The sequence below is a fragment of the Barbatula barbatula genome, assembly GCF_947034865.1.
Source record: "Barbatula barbatula genome assembly, chromosome: 21".
Lineage (NCBI taxonomy): Eukaryota > Metazoa > Chordata > Actinopteri > Cypriniformes > Nemacheilidae > Barbatula > Barbatula barbatula.
In genome coordinates this window covers 16,755,444-16,774,494 of record NC_136784.1, presented here as the reverse complement: position 1 = coordinate 16,774,494, position 19,051 = coordinate 16,755,444, and the positions used below count along the sequence as shown (strand labels likewise).

Below are 19,051 nucleotides of genomic sequence, written 5' to 3'. Positions count from 1 at the left end.
TCTGTCACCAGATAAAAGCTTATTGTACCTTAAAGGTAGATGCAAATTAAAATGACATTCTTCACAGTCAAACAGTTTATATTGGAACATTCCGCTACCAGGAACACCTGCTTTAAAGAACAGTTCACCCAAAAATCTCTGCGTCAATGCATCTCCGACTACGTATATGTAACATAATTTGGCTTTTTGTTCGACATATTATAACATTGTTTATGACACACACAACTAGTAAACAACATAGATTATATCCACCTGATGAGACGTCTTCACAACATACAATTATATATATGAAAAAGAAATGTAAAGGCTACTGTGACGAGGAAGATAGGCAACGAGAAATGACTGTTCATTACATACTGTAAAGTGCATGGGTCATTTGAACTACTTTTATTTCTTCCTTCAAGCTCACTTGCCATAGTCCCCATTCACTTTCATTTCACAAACTTGCATAATGATCAGTAATCAAACAAAACGACTTTTGGGTGAACTGTTTCCTCAGTAATTGTGCTTTGGACATACAATCCTGTTGTTTGTAACCCCAGAACGGGTACTATATACGGCAGCTCACCTATTGCACACTTGTAAGTGGCAATTCTTAGTGCTATGGTGTTTATGGGCCTAAGACTTTAATGACCTCCTGACCTGTGGAGCTCCTTGACTTGCAATAGCAACAGATCTGCGGTGATGTCCAGCTTCTGTGATTCCGTGTATGGAACTGTCAGTATCCTGCGAATCCTCACTATTCTGGGACTTGGTACTGTCTTGTGAATCAGGTTTGAGCCGTGCAGCCCGAATCTGTTCCTCTTTAAGTTCTAGGTAGGAACGCGAGAATGTGTGAAATATGGATGTGACAGGGAATGCCATGAGCAGAATTCCGCTCAGAATGCTGCTGAGCGCCACCACCTGACCAGGAATGCTGCGTGGAACCATGTCCCCATATCCCACCGTCGTCATAGAGATGACAGCCCACCAGTAACTCCCAGGGATGCTGGTGAACTCCTGCTTGGCACCCATCTCGCTCTCGGCCAGGAAGACCAGAGGAGAGAACAAAGCCATGGCAACGCATAGGAAAAGCAGAAGTAGTCCAAACTCTCGAGTGCAACGGCGTACTGTCAACCCCAGCGTCTGCAGGCCCAGGGAGTGACGTGCTAAACGCATCACGTAGAAGATTCGTAATGCTCGAAGCACTCGCAGAACCAATCCAACCTTTTCCAAATAGTTGTTCCCTGAGCCAGTGGGCCGGTCGCTCACAGACAGTGAGTCCACAATTAAAGTGATGTAATAGGGCAGGATGGCCACTACGTCAATGATGTTGAGAGGTGTGCGCAAAAATGAGCACTTGCTCTGCGTCTGGATGAAACGGAGCAGAAACTCCAGAGAAAACCAGCCCACGCATACCGTTTCTAGCACAAAGATGTTGTAGCACCTTTGGGAGCATTCACCCTGAAAGAGAAAACATACGTCATGGAGATTAGGATCAAGGTATACATTGCTGCTTATAAAGCTCAAGTCATGTTGGTCATTTTTACTAAGCAATAGATTTGAAATATCATACACTGTATAATATTATATTCAATATAAAACCGATATAATACAGTTTAAAGAATGAGAATTCTCATTTCGTTTTAAATTAGATTATTTTATCACGATTAATAAAAGAAGAGTCATAAAAAAGAGAAATTGCCCGTTTCAATGTCCTAGGGGGCCGTGCAGCTTCTAAAAGGAAAAATGTTACAATTGCAAAGAAACACCCCAAAAAAACCGCATTCAGATTTAAAAACATTTAGTTTAAAAACTTAGAAAATACATTAAAAGAGCATGAAGATCATCACTCAATAATGTGAAACATTAGAACAGTAGTGAATCACCCACCAATATCAAGGCAAAAAGAAATGTGTGGCAGTTCTTTAAGTGTGGAAAAAAACCTATATAAACTCACTTCAGAAATCTAGCCTTTAAAAATACTGGAAGCCCTTCAACCATTGTTTGCCCAAAGACTTCAACAGATTCTATAGTCTGAGCTTCAGTCATATGCTTTGTTACAACGTTTGTTGGAAGACTATAGTTTTAGAAACTAGTTTATAACCACAAAGGGGCCTGAGCGGAATGAGCCAGACACAGAGTAGACAATAAACCAATTGAGAGTCTGTGGAATGATTTAAAGGACTCATATCAACACTGCTTTTTATCTTTTGTGATAAAAGACTTCCATGTACAATAAAACACACAGTAACTTTAAGAACTGAAAACGTCCTAAAAGACCATTTATTGAAACTAAGATTTTTGTTGGGCTAGCCAACATAAAGATTGGAAGACAAATGTCAATCTCACCATGAATAAATAGTTTTTACCAAAGGTTTTCACCATACTAAAGCTCAGATGTCAATATTTAATGGTTTAAATTCCCATTTGAGGTCTCTCTAAACTTAAGCTGTCACTTCTCTCTAAACTTAAGCTGTGCCTAAAGCATATAAAGTGGCTGTTATAAGGCCCCTTGTCAAAAAACCCCATCTGGACCCTGGAGAACTAGTTAACTATAGACCTATTTCGAATCTACCTTTCTTATCTAAGGTTCTGGAAAAAGTAGTCTCAACTCAAATATGTTCCTTCCTCCAAAGGAATGAGATTAATGAAGATTTCCAGTCTGGATTTAGAGCACATCACAGTACAGAGACTGCTCTGATTAGAGTTACAAATGATCTGTTTATGGCGTCCGACCGAGGTTGTATCTCCTTATTGGTGCTGCTAGATCTTAGTGCTGCATTCGACACCATTGACCACAGCATGCTCCTACATAGACTTGAAAATGATGTCGGTATTAAGGAAATAGCTTTGAAATGGCTTAGATCTTATTTATGCGACCGTTTCCAATATGTAAAAATAAACAATGAGGTATCACGCAAATCGCAAGTCCAGTACGGTGTACCACAGGGCTCAGTACTAGGGCCTATGCTCTTCGCATTATACATGTTACCCCTAGGAGATATAATAAAGCGACACGGAATAAGCTTTCACTGCTATGCTGATGATACGCAACTTTATATTTCCTTGAAGCCTCACGAAACACAGCAATTCCATCGAATAGTGGAATGCATTGTCGATATAAAAAAGTGGATGAGTAGCAATTTTTTATTACTGAACTCGGACAAAACTGAAGTGTTACTTATCGGACCGAAAACCGCCCTACGTAACAACCAAGAATACTGCTTAACTATTGATGGATGTTCCATAAAACCCTCATCTTCAGCTAAGAATCTTGGCTTTATATTCGATAGTACTCTGTCATTTGAGAACCAGGTCGCCAACACCTGTAAGATTGCGTTTTTCCATCTTAAAAATATATCTAAATTACGTCATATGCTGTCATCATCAGATGCGGAGAAGCTTATACATGCCTTTATGACATCAAGACTAGATTACTGTAATGCACTATTAGGTGGTTGCCCTGCAGGCCTATTACAAAAACTCCAACTGGTCCAAAATGCGGCAGCTCGAGTTCTTACACGTACAAAAAAGTATGAGCATATTAGCCCGGTTCTGTCAACCTTGCACTGGTTACCTATAAAGCATCGCATAAATTTTTAAATCTTGCTTATTACCTATAAAGCCTTGCATGGTTTAGCTCCTCACTACTTGAGAGAACTTCTAACGTATTATAGTCCATCACGTGCACTACGCTCTCAGGCGTCAGGTCAGTTGGTAATACCTAGAATTTCAAAATCAAGTGCAGGTGGCAGATCCTTTTCTTATCTAGCGCCTAAACTTTGGAACAGTCTTCCCTGCAATATCCGGGAGGCGGACACACTCTGTCAGTTTAAATCTAGACTAAAGACGCATCTTTTTAATCTTGCATACACTAGATTATCATAATACATGTATTTCAAAGATCTAGGCTGCACTAGTTAGATCAACCGGAACCAGGGACACTTCCAATAACAACTGATGCATTTGTTGCATCAAAGAGTGCAGAACAGTACTCTACTCTCAGCCAGTCTTGTCTCATTGTTCCAAGGTTACAAGAGCGGAGCGGGCAGGGCGCAATCCATTCCTAGACCTGACAAATGCTGGACGAAGGAAGTGACGTCCCTACAAAACTTCAGCCACTATTAGATTATTAATGATAATTTTAAATCTAATTTTTTTTATTTTCGCCTTGTTGTGCAAGCACTGTTGAGCTTGTGCAGAGGCTGCAGTTTTTGCCAGAGAGGAACTGGAATCCCTGGTTAGGCCTGGTTTCCCTCCGAGGTTTTTTTTCTCCTCCAATGGAGTTTTGGGTTCCTCGCCACCGTTTGCATACTGTTTTGCACTGTTTTGCCTGGCCGGGGGGGCTGCTAGAATTTGGTTGTCTTATTTAATTAACACTGCATATAGGAATTTATTGTGTGTCTGATATTTGACCTGTGTTTTGAATTCCATAACCTTTTATGTTTTACTTATAGTCATTTTTTTCTTGTACAGCTGCTTTGTAACAATGAAAATTGTAAAAAGCGCTATATAAATAAAGCTGACTTGACTTGACTTGACTTCCATAATGGTCCATATTTCTCATAAATGGGCACATGAAAATCAGCAGAGGTTTATTATTTATTATATTATATTGGTAATGAATGCATTCTCTGAGACTAAATTTAAATGTCCCAATTGTGATGTTATAAAAGTGCAGTCTGACTGTTGCTAAACATTCCTAAAGTACCATCATTTACTCACTTTGATGCCAATATTAATTATTTTCATCATATGAGCAGAATATTATTTAACTTCTATTTGTTATATACACTTATGGCACAAGGTTGAGTAAATAATAAATATATGGGTGATTTCCATTTTGGGGTGAACTATTCCTTTAACATTCAATCCTTTTTTCAACCCTATTTACTGTAACATTTTCTTGTTAAATGATCAGGCTGGCGCCGTCATTTTAGTGGTTATACAGAGATGTATACCGTGGCCGAGAAGTGCAAAACTAAAAATGAAATCTAAATGAAAAATCTGAAAACGCGATATCAAATCTAAAAACAGAGTAGCAAATCTTAAAATACAACAGCAATTTGTTTTGTTTTCTGTTCGATGTGGTTTCCGACTTGTTATTTTGTTTCCCGAATTGTTGTTTTGTTTTCAGATTTGTCATTTTGATTTTGGTGTTCTTATTTTGCTTTTAGATTTGTTTTAAATTTTGCGATTTGTTGTTTTGTCTTGCACTTTCCGCCCACCGTAGATGTAGGCTAGAGTATATAGCACCACCTATTTTAACCCCATAGTTGTTGTTCATTCATTAATAATGACAGAAGAAAAACACAGCAGAAAAGCAGAAAACTGAAAGTGAGTCAAACTGGCATTTCATCTTAATGGGATTGTCGAGAATCCCTCAGTGGATGGACACACCATAGCGATACAAGGGAATAGATTTGTACCATCCTGTATAAATGTAATCCCAGTAAACATACTTAATTCCATTAATGTTAAAAGATATACAATAACACGTGATTATTGCTTGATAATGAGAAACTTTGGTAAAGAGAATGGATTTGAAGTCTTTGAAGGCAAACAAAAGTTGGTAGATATTTTTTGTGCCAAAATGTCTGCACCCTCAAACTATTTGATATACATCTTGTGTATTCTCTAGGGTTCTCTTTACCAAAGTTCCTACAAATCTAGGTTTTAAGAAACCATGTGATGCACTGTAAAACATTTCAGTAGAAACTACTACTGTTAGAAACTACTACTTTCCGTAGAAAGTAAATGATAAATGATAATTAAACATTAAGTCTTTATCCTTACAGAAGAAAACTTATAAAATAACAGCCTCATGCAAAACATTCTGGCAACCAAAATTAGAAAAAAAAACAGAAAAAGGTTTATGTGGATTACTGGTTCCCAGAATGCTTTGCATGAGGCTGTAAAATAGAGTTTGAGACTGTCAAATACTCAGCGATGGTTTTGAATGATGAATTTGTTCATGGTTTGTCTAAAAGCGTATAAAAACACCACACATGCATGTAAACATAACAAACTTTTCACCACTGGGGACTTTACAATCAAGCTTTACCTGTTGTGTTTACATTCTGAGCTCAGCCTGTATGCTTTATAAAATGTCTTCTGCATTTGATCTTTAAATATAACTTAATGCATACATTATGTGTTTTATAATGTTTTTCAAAGCACTTACTGCGATCATGATAAAGACAGACAAAATACGGTATGTTCCACATTCATTAGTCAAAAACGTCCATATGATGCATTTCAAAATTCATGTATGATGTTCATGTATGATGATACTCAAATTGAATGTAAAAAAGTTATTTTGTAACTCTTGTGTAACTAGGTTAGCTACAGGACATGTCATTTGTACAGCTGCACTAGCTGTCCAATAAACTTCTATTGTTTTGCAACCATACACATACAATGCGTACGTGTATATGTGTGTGTCTTTATAAGATAGCAAATGCACTTATAGTCCATTAGTTTCATTCACTGAAAGCGCTCTTTTGTGTTGTGGTTTTATTGTTTTGCTATGATGGGAAGCTTTTTGAACGAGTGCTTATTTTTTGGTATCACTAACACACAGATCAACCAGACAATTACCCATCTGAACAAAGACATACCCTGGAAACCTTCTATTGATGTGTGGGTGAACTATAAGAATTGAACCCAAGAGATATCACTACAGTTAAGTTGCAACTATAGCCGCAGTATTGCCTGTACACTACAATACAATAAAATGCTTGTCTCAGTATGAGTTGATTCTGTTAGTGTAAGTGACTGACAATGTGAAAAATTCATAGTTTCAGAGAGCCTATGATGTTTGAGTGTGTTCAAGAGTTTTTGCCTGCAGTGTAATAACTGTTATTCACTATGAGACACAGGGAAAAAAATCAAACACCCGACTTAAGTTCTGCACATTCTGAAGCCTGTCAACTTTATAATTCAAGGAGCCAACTGCCATCATGCTTCTTTGAGTTTCATTTCCAAATTGTACACAGCCTATGCTTTTAATGTGTTATGAATAAAGACGACTGCATTAGCATAAGTTGTCTCTAGATTGTCTCTAACCCCGATACACGAAACCCACAAAACAAACCTTAATGTAGAAATGTTTCCCTGTGGTGGCTGTCTGTTATATACTTACATTTTTGTATGCATTTGGCTTACATTGCATTACACTATACATTTGTTTGTAAGTATGTGCAATCCCCTGTGATCGGACCCACGACCTTGGCTTTGCCAGTGCCATGCTCTAACCACTGAGCTACAGGAAAGCTGTATATTACTGGGTTTGACGGTTATTAAATGCATTGCTAAGTTTTAAAAAAACATTAATGTGTCTGTGCTTTTTAATATGCTTTAAGGCAAACCATGTTAAAATGTATATTTTCAACCATTGCTGCACTGCTATTTCAGATCTGCTTCTGCAAAGTCAAGCATGCACCGCTCTTACATGCATTGTAAACACACCTGTTTACATCCTGTTAACATCAGCGCCAAAAAATATGCACTGCTAATGCGCAGCTCACATGCATAAAGGAACCGGCTTTAGCTAGTGTTCGAATTGTGTTAAAGCTCTTAGGGGGCTATATACATTGCATACGTATTCATACCCTTGACTCAGTGGTTGGTTGGAGGACCTTTACAGAATCCTATCTTCTTGGGTATGATGTGACAAGCTTTGCACATCTGCATTTGGCAATTTTCTGCTTGTCTTCTCCTCAGATCCGCTCAAGCTCTGTCAGGTGGGATGGAGATCATCAGTAGACAGACATTTTCAGGTTTATACAGAGATGTTCAGGTGGGTTCAAGCCCGAGCACTAGCTGGGCCACTGAAGGACAGAGTGGTCCATAAGCCATTCTTGCATTGTTTTAGCTGTGTGCTTATGATCATTGTCATGTTGGAGAATGAACCTTCTGCCCTGTCTGAGGTTCTGAATGTTCTTGGCTAGGTTCATGATCATTATTTCTGTATTTTGTGCCGTTGAGGTTTTCTTCTACTCTGACAAATGCCCAAGTTTTCAGTAGCTGAAAAACACATCACACATCATGATGCTGTTTCCACCACACTTTACTTTTCAGATGGCATTGTATAGGTGTTGAGCAGTGCCTGGTTGTCACCAGACATGATGTATCAAACTGAGATTCATCAGACCAGAGAATCTCTTTCATTAAGGACTAATGGAGGCTACACGCGTCTGTGAACCTTCAATCCAGCAGTTATTTTTTCAGAAGTCTTCCCCAGATCTGTGTCTTGATACAGTCCTGTCTCAGAGGTCTACTGGCAGTTCTTTTGACCTCATATCTTGGTTTTTACTTTTATATGTATTTTCAGCTCTTGCACCTTTTATTGAGAGGTATGTCCAATCTTACTTATTCAATTGAATGTGCCACAGGTTAACTCCATGTGAAGTGTTGAAACTAATGCTTCTGAGCTCAATGTCAAGTGTCCCAGAAAAGGGTATGAATACTTATGCAATGTACTTATTTTAGATTTTAATACAATACAGATTTTTAATACATTTACAAAGTTGTCACAACTTTGTTTGTTATGTCATTATTGAGGATGAAGTGTAGATCAATGCAATTTTTTTATTTAAAGTAGTTTAAGGCAGCATCATAACAAAATGTGAGGAAAAAAAAGGGGGGATGTATTCTTTTGCAAGGCACTGCATATATCTATAATCCGAGCAAATTCATGAATCCACATATACTAAATAAGGAGTTACATTCAAGTCGTATGAAAAACATTTACCAGAGGTTAAGTCACTTTTACTTGTAGTTTGATGCTCAAAGATGAGTTTTAAGTGATTCAATTATTGAATGCAGTGGGACTTTAACTTCAGTATAGTCTACTATAATGCATGCTAAAAGCACATTGTCGTATAATGTGAAGCATGACATATAGACGGTATCATCGGACAATATTATTTATTTTATCTTAGTTTATCTTAGTTTATGTTCATATTGCATTTTATGGTATAATAGTTGTATTAAATAAACAATCTGTAAAATGGGTCATGTAGCTTGGCCGCATTTATGTTTAGCCAAGAAACGTTTCTAACTGGTTACCCAAAATAATACTGGCTAGACATACTTTTAACTTGCAAGCTAATGTAATTGACTTGTTATTTTTTTTGCTTGTTATCAGAAATACTATGCAGGGACTCTTTTCTTTGCGGATGTGTACTTTAAGTTAAGTTTTGGGCCGCAAAAACGCACGTGCGCAGTAATGTTTGTTTCTGTTGTTGCTTTGCAACTGTTTATAGTCAAGAAACATAAAAAACATTAGGTAGAGACTCTGGTGGTATTTTTATCGCATTATAACAACAAACATTTGCGCTTATATCCTTATTTTAACATGAAAATGATTGCAAGGTAATGTATTAAATTAAATGTCATCATTTGCATTACATTAATACGAATATTGTAGGTAACATGCTTAATTATCAAGAAAATAGTGTTGTAATGCACCACATTTTTTTGCAGTGCCCTTGTTACACGTTACGTGTATTTACTATAGCATTTACTATAAATTACTGTATGCATAATTACATAACGTTACTAACCCTAAACCAAACCTTACTACTGACCCTGTAAGAACATGAAGTCAATTGTTATTACTCAGTACTTAAATGTGTAATTACACTATTATTAACACAGCCACAGTAGAATAAAGTGTAACCAAAATCTTAAAAGGATTACATTTTCTTAAAGCAAATATAATGTTTTTCTTTTTGCATGTAATCTGACCAGGACATGTCTTTATGATAAACATGTATTTCCATTATTTTACTTTTTTGTTTACATAAAATTAAATAGAGAAGTTTTTCCCTCTGTTCTGTAAATCTGCCCATCATCACACATCCTTCTAAACTGAGCATCAATTTGACGAACATCTTTAACACAGTTCATTCATATCTGTGCTGTTTCCTCTCATTTCTTCTATGAGGGTCAAATATCCTGTCCTATCACTATCTGTGAGGTTAAGCTGTGGTCCTTCAGAACAGACAACAATGCTGTCTGCTCACTTAGGCTGTTAGTGGAGTGCCAGAAATGTTTTTTTTGCAACAAAACACTCCAGATTAGCAATCCAGTGTACTCAAATAAATGATGGAAAAAAAACTTTTATCATCACATCATGTCTGTTTGAGAAGTCATTCATGAGACTCCTCAAGTGTGTTTCATTTCCGTCCGCTTGTCTCCGGGCCTCTCACAAACTCATTTTCTAATTGAGCCAATTCAGTGCATCACAAACTCATTACTGATAACAGCGGGTATCCTCAGAGGATACAGAGAATGTTTCTAGTGTGATAATGTAACTGTTTGTTGTTGTATAATACATGTACTGAGAGTCAGGACAGGGTTGGATTAGCAGAGTTATTGTCGTATTTGTATTGGCTACTGAACCACATGATACTGATCACGTACTTTTTATGTAGCACCATCTGAGACAAATAACCAAAACCTTTCAAATATTTATGCTCCAGTCTTTGCTAGCTTTACTGTAATTCCTGGGAGTAGGTTTGTAGAGCTTTAGAACTCAATGCTTCTAAAATGCAAAACTTACAAAGTTGCATTAAATCTTCAAAGGGCATTCAAACGTTGGTTCGGGTTCCATGTGCCAGATTTTACACAGACTCTTTAAAGTCAAAAGATACAGTACAGAGTTTTATAGTAGATAGACCATCAGGGTATGTTTTTCTGCAGATGCTTTTAAAACTCACTTTAGTGTTCAGTTCATGATTAATGGTGTTTCTCCAGCAGTGCCATGGGAACAGTTGTGCTGAAGTGGTTATATATTACTCGTTTTAACAAGAGACAAACCTGCAGTCTGCGAACACAAGGATTCAGTGCTTTTTTAAAGACCATCTATTTATCTCTCAGCCTTTCAAAAAAGGCCAGATACACATACAGTACGACAAGATAAAAAGGCCTGACCTCTAAAAAAAATCAATGACCTCACTAATATAATGAGACAAACACGTGTGTGTTATTACATGTGTGTCCACGCTCAAGTGTTTAATGATCGTGGCTATAAATGCATCCGTGCACATGGACATTTTTATGTGTGTGTGTTTTGGAGAGAGAGAGAGAGAGAGAGATTGAGAACGGGCTTCAGAAGCAGAATTCATTGCTGGCAGAAATGGATTATCTCTTTGAAGAGAAAGAGCTCCCTGTGTTTTCCTCCTACAGTTCTCCACTGTGCTCCTTTGATTGTAGAAGACACCTTGCTCTCTTTTTGCTTTTATCTCTACCAACTTTACTGATGTCATGCGGAGAGCTGTGCTCTTGTATACAAACACCCCTTAGTCCACTCTAAAAGGGTTTGAGATAAGCTCTGCACACAGTTGTTATTGTTATGGTGCTGTATTATCTATATTAACTTATAGTAATTCGCTTCTAACTTGCATTATTGCATATTTTAGATTGAATAAAAATCTTTATATTAAGAGTGTGTTTTAAGCTGCTCTGTGCAAAACAGTATGCAAACGGTGGCGAGGAACCCAAAACTCCATTGGAGGAGAAAAAAAACCTCGGAGGGAAACCAGGCCTAACCAGGGGATTCCAGTTCCCCTCTGGCAAAAACTGCAGCCTCTGCACAAGCTCAACAGTGCTTGCACAACAAGGCGAAAATAAAAAAAAATTAGATTTAAAATTATCATTAATAATCTAATAGTGGCTGAAGTTTTGTAGGGACGTCACTTCCTTCGTCCAGCATTTGTCAGGTCTAGGAATGGATTGCGCCCTGCCCGCTCCGCTCTTGTAACCTTGGAACAATGAGACAAGACTGGCTGAGAGTAGAGTACTGTTCTGCACTCTTTGATGCAACAAATGCTTCAGTTGTTATTGGAAGTGTCCCTGGTTCCGGTTGATCTAACTAGTGCAGCCTAGATCTTTGAAATACATATATTATGATAATCTAGTGTATGCAAGATTAAAAAGATGCGTCTTTAGTCTAGATTTAAACTGACAGAGTGTGTCCGCCTCCCGGACATTGCAGGGAAGACTGTTCCAAAGTTTAGGCGCTAGATAGGAAAAGGATCTGCCGCCTGCACTTGATTTTGAAATTCTAGGTATTACCAACTGACCTGACGCCTGAGAGCGTAGTGCACGTGATGGACTATAATACGTAAGAAGTTCTCTCAAGTAGTGAGGAGCTAAACCATGCAAGGCTTTATAGGTAATAAGCAAGATTTTAAAATTTATGCGATGCTTTATAGGTAACCAGTGCAAGGTTGACAGAACCGGGCTAATATGCTCATACTTTTTTGTACGTGTAAGAACTCGAGCTGCCGCATTTTGGACCAGTTGGAGTTTTTGTAATAGGCCTGCAGGGCAACCACCTAATAGTGCATTACAGTAATCTAGTCTTGATGTCATAAAGGCATGTATAAGCTTCTCCGCATCTGATGATGACAGCATATGACGTAATTTAGATATATTTTTAAGATGGAAAAAACGCAATCTTACAGGTTTTGGCGACCTGGTTCTCAAATGACAGAGTACTATCGAATATAAAGCCAAGATTCTTAGCTGAAGATGAGGGTTTTATGGAACATCCATCAATAGTTAAGCAGTATTCTTGGTTGTTACGTAGGGCGGTTTTCGGTCCGATAAGTAACACTTCAGTTTTGTCCGAGTTCAGTAATAAAAAATTGCTACTCATCCACTTTTTTATATCGACAATGCATTCCACTATTCGATGGAATTGCTGTGTTTCGTGAGGCTTCGAGGAAATATAAAGTTGCGTATCATCAGCATAGCAGTGAAAGCTTATTCCGTGTCGCTTTATTATATCTCCTAGGGGTAACATGTATAATGCGAAGAGCATAGGCCCTAGTACTGAGCCCTGTGGTACACCGTACTGGACTTGCGATTTGCGTGATACCTCATTGTTTATTTTTACATATTGGAAACGGTCGCATAAATAAGATCTAAGCCATTTCAAAGCTATTTCCTTAATACCGACATCATTTTCAAGTCTATGTAGGAGCATGCTGTGGTCAATGGTGTCGAATGCAGCACTAAGATCTAGCAGCACCAATAAGGAGATACAACCTCGGTCGGACGCCATAAACAGATCATTTGTAACTCTAATCAGAGCAGTCTCTGTACTGTAATGTGCTCTAAATCCAGACTGGAAATCTTCATTAATCTCATTCCTTTGGAGGAAGGAACATATTTGAGTTGAGACTACTTTTTCCAGAACTTTAGATAAGAAAGGTAGATTCGAAATAGGTCTATAGTTAACTAGTTCTCCAGGGTCCAGATGGGGTTTTTTGACAAGGGGCCTTATAACAGCCACCTTATATGCTTTAGGCACATGTCCTAATGTCAGAGATGAGTTAATAATGCTAAGTAGAGGATCTATAATTTCTGGGAGCATCTCTTTCAGAAGATTTGTAGGTATAGGGTCTAGCATGCATGTAGTCGATTTAGATGATCTAATGATTTTCGATAGTTCATCGTGATCTATAGTAGAAAATAAACTTAATTTCTCCTTAGGGGTGCTGTAGTAAGTCGTTTGTTCAGCGGGTTTCGCATCTGGTTGCATAGTTATAATTTTCTCTCGAATATCTTGGATTTTATTTGTGAAATAGTTCATAAAATCATCACTGCTATGCTGGTATACAGCATCAGAAGTCGCTGACGATTTATTTTTGGTTAATTTAGCCACTGTATCAAATAAAAACCTAGGGTTATGCTGGTTTTCTTCTATTAGTGATGAAATGTAGGCGGATCGAGACGTTTTTAGGGCTTTCCTGTATTTTTTTGTACTATCCTTCCAGGCAGTACGAAATACCTCTAATTTAGTCTTTTTAGTCATTTTTCGTGCCGCTTTCTTTAGAGCCTGAGTGTGTTCATTTTTCCACGGTGTCGGTCTGTCATTTTTAATCTTCTTTAAGCGCAAGGGAGCAACTATGTCTAGCGTTTCCGAGAAGGTGGCATTAATATTTTCAATAGTAAAGTCAAGATCTTCAACGTTATTACTCATGCTAGAGATTTGAGACAATTCAGACAAATTATCAAGAAACGCACCTTTTGTAGTCGAAGTTATTGTTCTACAATATTTGTAACTTGGAGTTTGATTTGCCACCATTGGGTATTGAAGCAAGCATGATACCAGATAATGATCTGAGATGTCTTCGCTCTGCTGAAGGATTTTAACATCGACCACGTTTATACCGTAAGACAAAATTAAATCTAAAGTATGATTACGAAGGTGAGTAGGTCCTGACACATGTTGACTAACGCCCATGGAGTTAAGAGTGTCTTTAAAAGCCATTCCTAAAGCATCGTTATCATTATCTACATGAATGTTAAAGTCACCAGCAACAAGGACTCTGTCTGCAGACAGTACTAGTTCTGATAAGAACCCACCAAAATCTTTAATAAAATCTGTGTGGTGCCCTGGAGGCCTATATACAATAGCCAGAATAAATTTTAAAGATGTTTTGTCCTTAATATTAGGTATTGATGCATCAAGTACCATGACTTCAAAAGAATTATATTTAGGATTAGACTTCTGAGAAATGCTAAAAGAGTTACGGTAAAGTGCAGCAACACCTCCCCCTCTGCCTTTTAGGCGAGGCTCGTGTGTATAATAGTAATCTTGGGGGACAGACTCATTTAACGCAATATAGTCATCTGGCTTTAGCCATGTTTCTGTTAGACAGAGCATGTCTATTTTATGATCTGTTATCATATCGTTAACAAAAAGTGCTTTATTAGAGAGAGATCTAATATTTAGCAATCCGAGTCGTAACAGTTGATTATCTGTATTATGTTCATGTTTAGTTAGTTTAACGTTAATTAAATTACCTTTGAGAGGTTTACGCTTTATTTTATGTTTACTAATCCGGGGGACAGACACAGTCTCTATTTTATGATGTTTGGGAGAAAGTATTATCGCATGTAGTGTATTATGTGTGTTCTGCAACGTGAGACGGCAAGCAGACCGTTGGTTAAGCCATTCAGTCTGCTCCCTGACCTGGGCCCCAGTGAGTCAAGTTTTAGCATTAAGACTATGTGCCATATTTCTAGAGAGTAGAGAAGCTCCAGCCCAGGAGGGGTGGAGACCATCTCTTTTCAACAGGTCAGGTCTGCCCTCAAAACTCTTCCAGTTATTTATAAAAACAATATCATTCTGCAGGCACCACTCAGACAACCAGCCATTTAGTGATGATACTCTGCTATGTATCTCATCACCACGATAAGTGGGGAGGGGGCCAGAGAATATTACAGTTTCTGACATCGTGCTTGCGAGCTCACACACCTCTTTAATATTATCTCTAGTGATCTCCGATTGACGGAGTCGAACATCATTTGTGCCGACGTGAATAACAATCTTACTGAATTTACGATTAGCCTTAGCCAGCACATTTAAATTTGACTTGATGTCAGGCGCTCTGGCTCCCGGTAAACATTTGACTATGGTGGCTGGTGCCTCTATGTTAACGTTCCGAACAATAGAATCACCAATAACTAGGGCACTTTCAGCAGGTTTCTCAGTCGGTGCGTCACTAAGCGGGGCAAACCTGTTCGAGACTGTAGTCGGAACGTTTGAGTGATGTTTTGACCTGCGACTACACCGTCTCACAGTCACAAAGTTTCCCAGCTGCGGGGGTTGTTCAACCGGAACCGAACTGTGCGCGCTAGTATTGCTCGCATCCAAAGTGTTTTCTAAGCTCCTTACATTCTTACTATCCTCAGATAAAGATTGGATGCGAGACTCTAATTCTGAGATCTTCTCTGTCAGCCTAGCTATTTCCCTGCATTTATCGCATGTAAAACCCTCGCCGCTGACAGAGAAGGCTAAGCTAAACATATGACATGAGGTGCAAGTGACAATAATAAGAGAAGAAGCCATAACTCACCGGGTTTGAAGAGTAATTCCAACTTACCAAGGCTGCTCGGTGATTCTTAGCATATACGCTTTAAAGAGAAACCGTTAGCACACAAGACAGCTAGAAGGCGAGATGATATTTAGCAGTGTAAACAGAAAGCCCGCTAGCACGCTTGTGCTATGCTAACGGCGCTGAGTGTTTTGGTTTAAGATTTTCAAGTAAATAACCAGGAGAGGTTATTGAGATATCAGGATAAGTTAGCAACGACAGTGATAATTAACAATGTATGCTATGAATAAAATACACTAATATAAAAGAAGTGCAAGTTAAGTGATACAACAACCTGATTCCGTGTTGTAGTAGAGGGGGAGGGGGTCACACTTTAATTTAATGAACAAACCATTAAGTACGACTTTTGCCTCAATAAACTCCCAATTTGTTGCTTATTAATAATAGTTAGTAAGGTAGTTGTTAGGTTTAGGTATTGGGTAGGATGCAGGATGGTCATGCAGAATATGTGTTTTATAAGTAGTAATAAACAGCCAATATGCCAATAATAGGGATGCTAATAAGCAACTAGTTAAAAGTGAGAATCGGTTCCTATGCTAAAGTGTTACCGATTGTGCAAACGTTTTCAGTAGTAGTAACTAGTTGTTGTTGTGCTTGTATAGCTTCACCCTAATAAATGGTGAGACACCCGATGGACTGTTAGTATTCTTTACTGAACTAAATGTAACTGAAAAGTTACTCTCTTATTTTGTAACAGAAAAGATGGATAGCCAAAAAACAGGGTTTCCATCTCTGTGGTGATTATTAATCATTTATTTCAACATTATTACCTGAACACACCATAAACTACAATAGTGAATTGATCATGTTACCTTAATATGTACTGTGGTAGGGTTAAAAAAAACACTTTAGCATCTAGGAATTTTACTACAGTTTACTATAATAAGTAAAAAAGTATACAGCAATATTTTTTATTTGGACTGGCACCTTATTACTGTTAATAAACACCATTACATGCTTTGATAAACCTTTTTTAGCTAAGTAGTGATGATACGTTTACATAAAAATAATGTGCACCAGCCGCCACTGTGTGGGATATAACAAATTTAGTATTAATGAGCTTGGGCCCGGGCTTGAGATGTCGCCCCCAGGCTGTCATGCCTGTTTCTGTCAAAAAAAAAACCACCAACAGTACACAGTCTTCACATAAACACATGCATCATGTGCACAAACACACGTCTTGCACAAACAACTCAACTTTCACACTTGTTTTCACCGGAATTATTCACAGCACAACACACTGGAAGATGCAGAGATGATAGGAGTACTCATTTTATGTTAAATGCCAACCTGAGGGTCAGTGTAAGGCCCTGAAGGCTCTATGGCTCACTCTAAACATTGCATATCTTTACAAAGACCAAACTATTTTATGCCGTTTCAGTAAACATAGAAGTTTACGACGCCCTTCATCAAATTTGATAAAAGGAGCCTGGTGAATGTTCTCATTCTTTATTGACTGGATACTCTTTGTGTAAACATGGTGCTAGTATTTCTGCAGATAGTTTGGAATTGACAGCTTGTGCAAACTGCTCTAAAGAGCTCTGAAACCAGGTGCTGTGTGGATTTTTGCTAAAACTCTGTGCAACTGACTTGCAAATCTTCGTTGCTCACTTACTATGTCACGTGATCGTGCCAACATATCCTCCAACCCATATGACTGTATAAGTAATTTATCCCTTACCTCAAATATGACCCATAGGAGAATTTACTAAGTTGCCGCCACTTCTACAGGCAGCATAAAATGGCACAGAAAATGTATGATTTAACATTTTAGGGAGTTTAAACTTCCTGATAACTGGATAATCACGTTAGCAGCGCAAGAATAATTGGTATGATCTCAGGGAACAAGCTATTTTGGAAGCAGACAGGCTTGATCCTCTAAGGTGTATCATTTACATTACATTCGCCTTTATGCATTTGGCAGACGCTTTTTTTCCAAAGCGACTTACATTGCATTGTACCCTACATTTGTTGCTGACTTTGTGCAATCCCCTGGATTGAACCCATGACAATGGCATGGCAAGCGCCATGCTCGAACCACATAGCCACAGGAAAGCTGTTTACACACATTACATGATAATACTTTTCTGGATGACTAGTTTACTAGTATAAAAAGTCATGTTCCGCATTAGTGTACACTCACCCTCTCCTCTTCTTCCCTCAGGTCAGGCATGGTGCTGACACACAGTGTAACTGCTGTGATGGCCACAAACACCACCGAGAGGCAAGCGAAGATCTTCCCTGGAATACCCGAGTGGGGATTCTCCACCATATCTCTGAGACTGTGCATGCATCCGGCCAAGCGACCCTCCTCTTGGTTCCCAGTCCCCAGCAACTCCTCACATGACGGAGGGGAGGTCAGCTCGGCGTCTTCCTCCTCCTGTCTGACTCTCTCCCGCTGTTCCTCCTGCCGAAGGCGAAGCTTTCTCAGGCAACACCACTCCAAGCTGGCCTCCTCGACGCCCCAGTACAGCAGCTCCTCCTGAAACGAGAGCACGCACATCTCCCGCAAGAGACGAAGCTTTCCGGCTGCCAAGAACGTGACGATGGATCGGAAGGCGCTGGGGCTTCGGTCAAAGAAGAACTCATTGCAACGCGCATCATAGTCATCGCACACATCAAGGATCTCTTCAGCATTGCTGCATCTGCGTAACTTCCCCAGGCGAGTCAAAGGAAACTCCTCAAGAGTGGACCACGGTATACGATAACGGATGCCGCCAACATTGATGATGGCAACCATGGCACCCTCGTCCGCGCTACCCGCTCGACGGTGGCAGACATCCTCCTGTCTGCCAGGCTTGTGCTGCAGTTGGGCACGTTTGTAGAACACTCCCTTCTTGCTGCTGATCTCACGAGGGTTCTCCAAAGGGTTAAAGTGGAAGGAGGTAAACTGATGATCGGTGCTGCCAGCTAGGAAAGCCACTTCCTGGTACATCTCTGCCAAGTGGCTGTGCAGGCAGGACCCTCCACAGATTCAGAGTTTACCAGGTCATGGTATTCGCCCGAGTACACATGAGGTTGAGTTCTGAGAAACAAGAGAGAAAGCTTTGGGTTAAATTTGTTCTGCAGGTTGTGCTCCACACAGAGGTTGCTCTTTCATTGCTCAGATTTGTCTTTCGTTGTGTTTCATTTAAGTATCAACTTCATCT

General features: G+C 38.9%; 1 protein-coding gene across 1 annotated transcript; it reads right to left on the bottom strand.

The window, feature by feature from the left end:
* Window positions 1-618: 618 nt before the first annotated feature.
* kcng2 (potassium voltage-gated channel, subfamily G, member 2) lies at window positions 619-18,837 on the bottom strand (the record flags this gene model as incomplete). The annotated part of the gene is made up of 2 exons (XM_079485414.1): window positions 619-1,443; window positions 18,046-18,837. The coding sequence occupies 2 exons, from the start codon at window positions 18,835-18,837 to the stop codon at window positions 619-621; spliced, it is 1,617 nt and encodes a 538-aa protein (XP_079341540.1).
* Between the last annotated feature and the right edge of the window lie 214 nt (window positions 18,838-19,051).